This window comes from Rhinichthys klamathensis, unplaced genomic scaffold (genome assembly GCF_029890125.1).
Source record: "Rhinichthys klamathensis goyatoka isolate OS25496 unplaced genomic scaffold, OSU_Roscu_1.1 h1tg000803l_1, whole genome shotgun sequence".
Taxonomy (NCBI): Eukaryota; Metazoa; Chordata; class Actinopteri; order Cypriniformes; family Leuciscidae; genus Rhinichthys; species Rhinichthys klamathensis.
The window spans coordinates 1-12,438 of NW_026607195.1; the positions used below are offsets into that span (position 1 = coordinate 1).

General features: G+C 43.1%; 1 protein-coding gene across 1 annotated transcript in view; it reads left to right on the forward strand.

The window, feature by feature from the left end:
• Positions 1-73: 73 nt before the first annotated feature.
• pcxb (pyruvate carboxylase b) overlaps positions 74-12,438 on the forward strand; it is a 53,248-nt gene continuing 40,883 nt past the window's right edge. The window contains exons 1-4 of the mRNA XM_056243550.1: positions 74-338; positions 610-766; positions 3,079-3,319; positions 4,467-4,716. Coding sequence (XP_056099525.1) covers positions 74-338; positions 610-766; positions 3,079-3,319; positions 4,467-4,716 — 913 coding nt within the window. The remainder of the gene's footprint in view (positions 339-609; positions 767-3,078; positions 3,320-4,466; positions 4,717-12,438) is intronic.

Here is a 12,438-nt window from a genome sequence, read left to right on the forward strand (position 1 = left end):
TTTGCAAATATTGTAAACCCCTAATAGTCCCCTACTTATATCAAGGTGTTTTGAGTTGGTCAGCTGGCTTTATATGTGTGCTGTGTACACAAATCACTTTGTTTTTTTCTGTCTAGGTGAGCCACCCACGGGCTTCCGTGAAGTCCTGTTGAAAGAGGGTCCTGAGGGTTTTGCACGGGCAATTCGGCAGCATCAGGGTCTTCTACTGATGGACACCACTTTCAGAGACGCCCACCAGTCTCTGCTGGCAACTCGCGTCAGGACACATGACCTCAAGAAGATTGCTCCCTTTGTGAGCCACAACTTCAATAACCTCTTCAGCTTGGAGAACTGGGGAGGCACGTGACACATTCACAAAGTCATTTCTTAATGCACATACATTTACACAGAAGTGGCGAATTAATTAAATAATTACTCTATTTCAAATAGGAGTTATTGAATGTTCATGTTCTGGTTCACTAAGCTTATTGTCTGTGTATTTCAGTGATTTTTAGATGTTCCTCGGCTCTGTGTGTGTGTGTGTGTGTGTTGGATTACTAAGGATCAATTCAGCCTTTGATATCACTTCAGTCTTTGGCATGACCTTAAAATCTCTCTTTCTGTCTCTAGGAGCTACATTTGATGTAGCAATGCGTTTTCTGTGGGAGTGTCCGTGGAAGAGACTCCAGGAGCTCAGAGCTCTGATTCCCAACGTCCCATTTCAGATGCTACTACGTGGAGCCAATGCTGTGGGATACACAAACTACCCTGATAATGCTGTGTTCAAGTGAGATCACACACACATTGGCTAATGTTATTTTCTATCCTCTACTCCTAATCCTTCCCTCACAGAAACCTTTCTGCATATTTAAATGTTTATTAAGATTTTATTTAGCATGTTTATTAAGCTGTTTTCCTCGTGAGGGCTGTTGGCTTGTCTACACAATTTAGGTGATTACATTTGTAGGCACAACATGAACAACACACACATACACACACAATAGAGGGGGTAGTGCATGTATTGAGAGTTAGAGTTGATACCGTTGCAGCAGTAAACACAGTTGTAGTGCTATTTACATTATTTTTGTATATATAAATTATCTAATATATATATATATATTATATGAGTATTAAGCTAATACTTAATGCTATTTTTGCAGTGGACACAGTAGTTAGGATTTTCTTATGCTTTCATTTTAGGAAAATAATGCTTACAAATGTAACAGTAATCTCCCAACAGCTTTGGTGAACTCATTAATTAGTGCTGTCAAATCAATTAATCACAATTATTCACATAACATCAAAGTTCGTGTGTGTATATGTTAGGGGTTGAACGACTTCAGATCTTTCTTCAGTCGACATTTATGTGATCAAATTCGAGTCAACGTCGACTAGTCGCTGATGACATCATTAATGAACAAATAAGCCTAACTCCTAACACATAACGCCTACGTTCTTTTGTCTTTGGGTAGTTATATTTCTCACAGTTTTCTGCTCGTGCTAAATCAGAAACAGATTAATAGCACGTAAAAATTACATTTATTTGAACGCATTAGTGAGAGAGCGATTGCTTGTGAATTAATTCTTTCTGGCAGCGTCTCTCTACTAATAGTGAAGCTGTGGGTTTTAGTTACTAAGAAATATATGCTAGAACTTTTCAGTTTCTAAGCTATTTTATTGATAAATCACAGAACAGTGTTGACAATACATTTCTGCGCTACTGAATGTTTCTGTGCGCGCGCGATTTGCACGTGATGCGCCAGCTATGTGTGTTACAATTCAGCAGCGCAATAGTTTGGAACAGCGATTAACATACGTGTTCAGTAAGTTGTTTAAAACATGCATTTACCCGATCAATTTTGAGCATCCAGATTGTATAATCAAACATATCTTGTGGAGCGCTCCCAGAGTATGCATTTATTTGTCATTTTAACTGTTGAAAACGGAGCGTAAAAGTGGACTTCAAAGATTTCTTATCCTGACTTGTTCGACGTCAAGCTTAAAGCGTCATGGCAGAGCATTAAAGTCGATTAGTCTGTGCAACCCCTAGTATATACTAGGGCTGGCAAAATTGCTTGAATATTCCCTCTAAAAAAAACACATATATTCTAACTATTCGAACATTTGGTTGCGCATTTTGTCAATGACGCATTACGTCAATAACAGGACAAATTAATACAAAGAGGCATAACTACTTGTATATGTAGTTTATTTCAGTTTAAACATATTAGACAACGTATTACCTACACACAAAACAAGTAAATCAACTAATGGCCAAGACCGCAGACCTCACTCTCGCTCACTCACACTCGCAGGCTCTCTTTCTCTCTCTCTCCCCCTCGCCCTCACGCTCTCTGCGCATAACGGTTTAAATAAACAACAACAATAAACAAATGTAGAGTGCTGATCAAGAGTTTTGTGCAAGCAATTTAAGGTTGCGACTCTTGTCCCAAATATAGCAGGCTTTATTCAGTCGTTGAAACAAATATTATTAACATTAATTGAAGTTTTACAGTATATTAAACCGACATTGAACGCTCCGAGCGAGCTGTGCTGTGGTAAACATGGAATTTTTCCTTTACATGAAACGGTAAATAATCAAACCAGTGGAAGCCTGCAGTGCATGAAACTGCTGTATCTAACCTACCTTATTCATGCAATATCTATTTAGTCAGTACAGTAAGCCTATTGTAATGTTCCCTCAGGCAGCGCGCCCACTCGCTGCAGACAGCAAATATTATTAACGTGTTTTTCCACATTCGAATATTAATTTTCACCTTCGAATTTCAGATTTTTAAAACTATTCGAATATATATTTGAATTTAGAATATTCGTTGACAGCCCTATAGTATCATAGCAATGGTTTTCATCTTAAAATGTCCTCATTCCATAATAAAAACAACATACTGATTGTACCTGTTGGAAAGTACTCTGGCAGGCCGCAAAATGTCTGATTTCAGTGGCTTGACTTGAATGTGCATTCACACAAATGTCTCTTTTTACTCTCATAAACCATAAATGGCGGTTTTGAAGGAGTTGGCTGTGGTGCAGAGCTCAAAACCTTATTTCCATTGATGGTCTCTCTCTCCATTTCTCTAGATTCTGTGAGGTAGCCAAAGAGAACGGAATGGATATCTTCCGTGTTTTTGACTCCCTGAATTATATTCCCAACATGCTTTTGGGGATGGAAGCTGCAGGGGCGGCGGGAGGTGTGGTGGAGGCAGCCATTTCTTACACGGGAGACGTGTCTGACCCCATGAGACAGAAATACTCATTGGAGTACTATCTGAAGCTAGCCAATGAGCTAGTTAAGGCTGGAACACACATACTGGCTATTAAGGTAGATCACGTGTACATGGAAACCACAGTATTGTCCTGACAATCATGTTCAACACTCACAAAAGCAGAGGTGAAGGATTTGCCAATATAACCACTGTTTTATGTGTCAGAACTTAGAAAATAGCATGGTATTTTTTGGCAGTTAATCAAGGATGTAATGTCTAAAGACAATGACAGTAATATTCATTCTAGCTCTGTTATTTCTGTTACTTCTCTCTATTGCTTTGTTGATCTGCTGTAATGATACAGTGGTTATTATAATCTCATTTTCTTTTCTTTGGGGTTCACTTAACCCTTTGACGCGTACGATCACACCGGTGTGATCAGTCTTGCCTGGTCCCTGGAGCGTACGATCACACCGGTGTGATTAGAACGGTCAGTGCATCACGTGATCAACTGCTAAATTCAAACGTGCTTTCGCGCGTTGGCTGGCGCTGAGCCAGAGACAGACGCACTCAGTGCTGTCATATATCACAACTATTGAGTATTTTAAACCACATAATGTTTATTTTAGGTTTCAGACATTTAAATACACATAAGTACTAGCAAAACAGTGATTTTGAATTAGTAAAATAGACACTGATGTCTATGGAAACGGCAACAATAATCATTTCCATTGTAATAAGACAAAACGTTTTATTCATATCAGATACACATTGTGTAAGTAGCTTTACATTTTACCCTATTCTTCTCCTAGTTCACCGGCCACTTACTTTCATGTATTTCGTGAGAAACAACAGGTCCGATTCTCTGAACTGTGAAACAAACTAACATGGCGCCGCCCATCGTGCATACAGCTCAACTAACGCGATCGTTATAAATATGTTTAAACAACAAAACACATCCACTTGCACATATTTGACAATCGGAATATCAGTGTTTCATGCTATAGCTAATACATTTGTGAATATTTTGAATAGAAAAGGAAAAAAGACATAAAAGCAGATCATCACTCATTCAGCTCTGTGTTGTGATTGCGCTGTGTCACGTGACAAGAAATGACGCGTCACCATGGAAACATTAAAGTGACAGGTTCTAAATAACGGTCGCCTTGAAAAACTCACGCTGGGGGGTCAGTTAGAATATTTTAAACTTACGTGTGAAAGGGTTAAGTTGTTAAAAGCACCTCTTCTCTCTTTTCTTCTCAGGACATGGCTGGCCTGCTGAAGCCTGAAGCCAGCCGTTTATTGATTGGAGCATTGCGGGACCGTTTCCCAGACATTCCCATCCACGTTCATACTCACGATACGGCAGGTGCAGGAGTCGCGGCAATGTTAGCCTGTGCACAAGCAGGCGCAGATATAGTGGATGTAGCAGTTGACTCAATGGCTGGCATGACCTCTCAACCGAGCATGGGTGCCATCGTAGCCTGCACCAGAGGAACCAAACTTGATACTGGTGAGTGGACAAGAATCGTATAAAGGTGCTGTCGACTAAATTTCACAAGAAAAAATTATCACAAGCTCCGTTATCAGTTATTTATCAATGCACAGCTCACTATGCACTTTTTTTTTTTGGTCAGTGCAGAAAATTCACTTGACCAACTTGAACTCTAGCTAGATCTGTATGGAGAACTTTAATAACAATTCACATTCTAAGAACATGTCAGAGCCTTAGGCTAGTAGGCAGTGCTCTTGACTATTGCATCAAAGCACTTCCTGAGTTCTGGCTTGAGGCCCTTTCCTGATCAGGTTCCCGTCTCTTGTCTACTATCACCTCCTGTCTTTCCTTCTGTCAAATAAAGTCATAAATGTGTGTGATCAGTGCGTCGAGAACGCACATACATGGTTTGTTTGCGCATCAATATAACGGACTCACACATGTTCACTGTACGACTCCTGTATGTCACCGCAATCGTCTTTACCTTGATTGAGGCTTTTTTTTTTTTCATATTTTTGAAAGAAGTCTATTATGATCAAGAATACAGTGAAAACAGTTATATTTAGTAATATTATTACAGTTTTCTTTTTTAATGTTTAAAATGTAATAGATATATGTGTTGGCATAGCAACATTTTCAGCATCCAATACTCCAGTCTTCAGTCTCACCTAATACAGGTCCTTCTCAAAAAATTAGCATATTGTGATAAAGTTCATTATTTTCCATAATGTAATGATAAAAATTAAACTTTCATATATTTTAGATTCATTGCACACCAACTGAAATATTTCAGGTCTTTTATTGTTGTAATACTGATGATTTTGGCATACAGCTCATGAAAACCCAAAATTCCTGTCTCAAAAAATTAGCATATCATGAAAAGGGTCTCTAAACAAGCTATTAACCTAATCATCTGAATCAACTAATTAATTCTAAACACCTGCAAAAGATTCCTGAGGCTTTTAAAAACTCCCAGCCTGTTTCATTACTCAAAACCGCAATCATGGGTAAGACTGCAGACCTGACTGCTGTCCAGAAGGCCATCATTGACACCCTCAAGCAAGAGGGTAAGACAGAAAGAAATTTCTGAACAAATAGGCTGTTCCCAGAGTGCTGTATCAAGGCACCTCAGTGGGAAGTCTGTGGGAAGGAAAAAGTGTGGCAAAAAACGCTGCACAACGAGAAGAGGTGACCAGACCCTGAGGAAGATTGTGGAGAAGGACCGATTCCAGACCTTGGGGGACCTGCGGAAGCAGTGGACTGAGTCTGGAGTAGAAACATCCAGAGCCACCGTGCACAGGCGTGTGCAGGAAATGGGCTACAGGTGCCGCATTCCCCAGGTCAAGCCACTTTTGAACCAGAAACAGCGGCAGAAGCGCCTGGGCTACAGAGAAGCAGCACTGGACTGTTGCTCAGTTTTGCATGTCATTCGGAAATCAAGGTGCCAGAGTCTTGAGGAAGACTGGGGAGAAGGAAATGCCAAAATGCCTGAAGTCCAGTGTCAAGTACCCTCTTTTAGTGATGGTCTGGGGTGCCATGTCAGCTGCTGGTGTTGGTGCACTGTGTTTTATCAAGGGCAGGGTCAATGCAGCTAGCTATCAGGAGATTTTGGAGCACTTCATGCTTCCATCTGCTGAAAAGCTTTATGGAGATGAAGATTTAATTTTTCAGCACGACCTGGCACCTGCTCACAGTGCCAAAACCACTGGTAAATGGTTTACTGACCATGGTATTACTGTGCTCAATTGGCCTGCCAACTCTCCTGATCTAAACTCCATAGAGAATCTGTGGGATATTGTGAAGAGAAAGTTGAGAGACGCAAGACCCAACACTCTGGATGAGCTTAAGGCCGCTATCGAAGCATCCTGGGCCTCCATAACACCTCAGCAGTGCCACAGGCTGATTGCCTCCATGCCACGCCGCATTGAAGCAGTCATTTCTGCAAAAGGATTCCCGACCAAGTATTGACTATTGAGTGCATAACTGAACATAATTATTTGAAGGTTGACTTTTTTTTTTTGTATTAAAAACACTTCTTTTATTGGTCGGATGAAATATGCTAATTTTTTTAGACAGGAATTTTGGGTTTTCATGAGCTGTATGCCAAAATCATCAGTATTAAAACAATAAAAGACCTGAAATATTTCAGTTGGTGTGCAATGAATCTAAAATATATGAAAGTTTAATTTTTATTATTACATTATGGAAAATAATTAACTTTATCACAATATGCAAATTTTTTGAGAAGGACCTGTATATATATATATATTGTCACGTACAGAGGAGAGACACAACGGGATTGAAGGTAAGAAGGTTTATTTAATAAACAGATGATCAAAGCACACAAGCCTGAGTGAGTTGCGGTTGACTTCCAGCTGATTGTTGAGATGCTTCTCGATGGAACTTGCACAGACGAGAGAGAATAGAAATACTTCATAAGAAGAGGCTAGATGAAGATAGCATTCAGCGATGAACAGGAGTCTTACAATTCTCTGACGAGCCCAGACAATGAATGAAGGAACATGAGGGTATTTAAGTGCTAGAGGTGATGAGTGGGCGCAGGTGTGGTGAATTAGTATTCATGAGATAATGAGTGAACGGGCGGAGTTGGGTGATCAGGGGCTGATGGTGTGGCAGGTGTTACAGATGACTCTGTGACAGTCCCCCCCCCCCCCCCCCTCCATGGGCGGCTCCTGACGCCCTAGTGGTTTGTCGACGGGGTCGGCCTCGACCTCTAGGGGCTGGGCGGTTGGGATGAGACTCGTGGAACTGGGTAAGGAGGGATGGGTCCAGGATGTCGTCCCTTGCGACCCAGGTGCGCTCTTCGGGTCCGTATCCCTCCCAGTCCACGAGATATTCCAGGAGGCGGCCCCGTCGACGGGAGTCCAGGATGTCTCGGACGCGGTAGATGGAATCCTCCTCAGCGACTTCGGGAGGAGGAGATAAGTCAGTAACATCAGACCCTGGGGAAGAGGAAGTCAGAGGATCAGTGAAAGGCTTTAGAAGAGAGACATGGAATGATGGTGCAATGCGGTAACTCGGGGGAAGGCGAAGCCGGTAGGTAACCTCGTTGATCTGTCTTTCAATGGAGAAGGGACCTATATATCGGGGACTCAATTTCTTGCTGGGTAGGCGAAGACGGATGTCTCTGGTGGAAAGCCAGACTTTTTGACCTGGTTGATACTGGGGGGTAGCACCTCTCCTAGTGTTAGCTTGGCTCTGGTGACGTCGTACAGCTCTCTGCAGATGGACGTGTGCAGAGTCCCATACCCTCTCACTCGCTTCAAACCAGGTGTTGACTGCTGGGAGCTCAGACGGCTCTCCTGACCATGGGAACAGAGGGGGTTGGTATCCAAGAATGCACTGAAATGGTGTTACACCGGTGGTGTCCTGGCGTAGGGAATTCTGGGCATACTCAGCCCATGGGAGGTAGTGGCTCCAGCTATTTTGGTTCTGGTGACAGTAAGTTCGCAGATATCTCCCTATTTCCTGTTACGTTCAGTTTGGCCGTTGGATTGAGGATGGTAGCCTGAGGACAGGCTGACCGAAACGCCGAGTAGTCTAAAGAAAGCATGCCAAACGCGGGAGATAAATTGAGGACCTCTGTCAGATACTATATCTTCTGGTAGACCAAAATGGCGGAAAACGTTTTCAAACAGGTTGTTGGCGGTTTCGAAGGCAGTGGGTAGACCTTTCAAAGGGATAAGCTTGCAGGCTTTAGAGAAGCGGTCTACCACTACTAAGATGCAGGTATGAGAGTCGGAAGGAGGGAGATCGGTCATGAAATCTATTCCCAGATGGGACCATGGTCGATGAGGAATAGGAAGAGGTTTGAGCTTTCCTTCAGTGAGCCGACGTGGGGTATTGGTGGCGGCACAAATCGAACATCCCCGAACGTAGCGGGAGACATCCTGTGCGATGGTGGGCCACCAGAACCGGTTACTAAGGAGTGAGAGGGTTCAGTGGTGACCAGGATGTCCAGAGCCCGGGGAGGTGTGAACAGAGTCCATAAGGGATAGACGTAGTGAAGACGGAACATATATTCATATATACCTCCCGGAGGAGCTGGTTCGGAGCGAGTGGCCTCTCGGATGCGATCGTCAAGGGTCCATTCGATGGGACTGACAACTATGGCAGGAGGGAGAATAGGCTCAGGAGGAGACACGGTGGGTTCTGGTGCATGAAGACGGGAGAGTGCGTTGGCTTTCAGATTCTTATCTCCAGGGCGATAGGTCACACGGAAGTTGAAACGGGTGAAAAAAAGGGCCCATCGGGCTTGGCGAGTATTCAGACGTTTGGCTTCACGAAGAAACTCGAGGTTACGATGATCCGTGATGACCTCGACTTGATGGTGTGCTCCCTCCAGCCAATGTCTCCATTCTTTAAAAGCCAACTTGATGGCCAGCAGTTCTCGGTTTCCAATGTCATAATTTAGCTCAGCCGGGGACAGTTTTTTCGAAAAGAAGGCACATGGATGGAGTGCCGGAGGATCTCCCTGATGTTGGGATAGAACGGCTCCCACCCCGGTTGACGAGGCGTCCACTTCGACCACGAAAGGAAGATCTGGATTGGGATGGACCAGGATGGGAGCGGAACAGAAGGCCTTCTTGAGTTGTTGGAAGGCTTGAGTAGCAGCTGGATTCCATGGTAGAGATTTGGGCCGGCCCTTGAGGAGAGAGGTAAGCGAAGAGCTGATGAAGCTGTATCGATGGATGAAACGGTGGTAAAAGTTTGCAAACCCGAGAAATCGTTGAAGGTCTTTAGTGGTGGAGGGCTGAGGCAAGTTCTTGATGGTGTCCACCTTCCTCTGGTCCATTTGGATTCCCAGTGGGCTGATGATAGAGCCAAGGAAGTGGACGGTGGTGCGATGGAATTCACATTTCTCCAGCTTTAGGAAGAGTTGATGATCTCTGAGTTTTTGCAGGACTTGACGAACGTGGTGATGGTGCTCGGTCAGGTTCTTGGAGAAGATTAAGATGTCATCTATGTAGACAATTACAAATTGTTGCAGAAATTCACGGAATACCTCATTCATGAAGGCTTGGAAAACGGATGGTGAGTTGGACAACCCAAATGGCATAACGAGGTATTCATAGTGTCCTGAAGGAGTGATGAAAGCTGTTTTCCACTCGTCGCCCTTTCGAATGCGTACAAGATTGTAAGCACTTCTGAGATCCAGTTTGCTGAAGATTTGGGCATTGAATGATGAGATGTTCACCCGAACCACAGTACAGACAGAGGCCATGGTTAATGCGTCGCTGACGCTCAGAAGCGGTGAGGTAGTGAGAATCCACCTGCATGGGTTCAGGCGCTGGTAGATTCAGAGATGGCGCAACTGGTAGGGGATGTACTGGAGACTGATTCAGTGCACTAGCTCTTAAACGTTGGGAAATTCTAATGGAGCACTGGATGACACCTTCTAGACCTATAGTATCGTCATAGACGGCTATTTGTTGACGAATGGTGTGATTCAATCCCTGACGGAAGCAAGTGATAAGTGCAGTCTCATTCCACCCACTGTTGGCCGCTAGAGTGCGGAACTGTAGCGCGTACTCACTCACCGAGGCATTTCCCTGACGAAGGCGGTACAGCTGATCATGAACGGAGAGTGCAGAAGTGTTAAGGCCAAAAACTTCCTTAAAAAATGAGCGGAGAATGCATCCCATGAACGAGTGAGAACACCGTTTGCGTTCCAGATGCTTTGGGCCCATTGAAGAGCTCGACCGGAAAGAAGGGAGATTAAGCAGACGATCCTGGTTCGATCAGTCGGGAAAACTTGCGGTTGCGTCTCAAAGTAGAGTGAGCATTGCAGTAGAAAACCACTGCAGCCCTCCGCGTCACCTGAGTATGTTGCTGGTCGGGCGATGGGACTGTAAAACGTTGGTGGTGAAGGAGTGTGAAGACCGGGAGGAATTAACTGGCTGACGGTGGGTGGCTGCTCGGAGTGAGAGACCCGTGACGGGTCCTCTCCAAATCCTGTAGCTCCTTGCATTCAGTAGGTCTGGTCTTCTGTCATGTACAGAGGAGAGACACAACGGGATTGAAGGTAAGAAGGTTTATTTAATAAACAGATGATCAAAGCACAAAAGCCTGAGTGAGTTGCGGTTGACTTCCAGCTGATTGTTGAGAGATGCTTCTCGATGGAACTTGCACAGACGAGAGAGAATAGAAATACTTCATAAGAAGAGGCTAGATGAAGATAGCATTCAGCGATGAACAGGAGTCTTATGGTGCGTTCACACCGGACGCGAATAGCGCGTCAGGCGCGAGTGATTTTAATGTTAAGTCAATGCAAAGACGTGTTACGCGCGTAAAAAATTCCTGCGGCGCGAATGAGGCGTAGAGCGCGACGCGAATACGCCTCATTCGCGCGTCAAGTTCACGCGAATGGCGCGAATTGAAGCGTCTGGCGCGGAAGCGCGTTACGCGCGAATGATTTAGTTAGTGCTATTTGTGCATTCATGCGTTTGACTCCTGAAACCCTCCGGAGGGTCTGGTGGATCCGAGTACAGCGACGATGTACCGTACGCAGCTGTTTCTGCTCTCCAGAGCAAATACGAGCGGTGACTCTCTCGATTAATGCTAATGGTAATGCTCGATAAACATCTAAAAAAGATGGCCGCCTCCGGATTTCGCTTCTGACGCGCGTAAATTTCGCTTCAAACCTTTGTTTTTACGCGCGTCAGTTTCACTCTTGACGCGCGAATTAACACAAAGTGGTCAAGCGTCAAACTAGACGCGGTAGACACGAATTTGACGCGCTATTCGCGTCCGGTGTGAACGCACAGTTACAATTCTCTGATGAGACCAGACAATGAATGAAGGAACATGAGGGTATTTAAGTGCTAGAGGTGATGAGTGGGCGCAGGTGTGGTGAATTAGTATTCAGGAGATAATGAGTGAACGGGCGGAGTTGGGTGATCAGGGGCTGATGGTGTGGCAGGTGTTACAGATGACTCTGTGACATATATATATATATATATATATATATATATATATATATATATATATATATACATGTATGTCAGAAATTATTCTAATATTCTGGTTTGGTACTCTTCTTTTTCTTGTTATTGCTGAAAACAGTTGTCCTGCATAATATTCTTTTGTGTAAACTTGATATTTTTATCATAATTATGAATGAATAGAAAGGTCAAAATAACAGAATTCATATGAAATCTAATTATAGAAAATACAGTATATATATATATATATATATATATATTAGTACTGTCAAATCATTTATTTGCGAATATTCTATTCTAACATGAAAGTTTGTGTTTATATAATATGTGTGTGTATTGTATTCATATGTGTATATATATTGTGTGTGTGTGTACATTTATATAAAATTATAATAACATATACACACATATATATTATATAAACAAACTTTTATTTTAGAATCAATTATTCATGATTAATCGATTTGACAGCACTAATAAATATATACACACACACACACACACACACACAAATTGTCAGCTTTGTAGTTTTGTCGGTTAATTCCACTACTGTCATGGCACAGCAATGTTGAAAATATTGAATAGTGCTGAGCAAGTTAGTTCAAGTGAGAACAAACATTAAGTAAAACGTTTACGTTTTCATAGATTGTGTTTTTGGCCTAGGTCAGTACATGTGCAGTTTTCATTCAACAGGCTTCCCATGGTCAGTTAATTCGGCCCAAGTGACAGTCAGGCTCAATTGATAAATGATGTCTAATTAGTCAAGTCGCTGAGC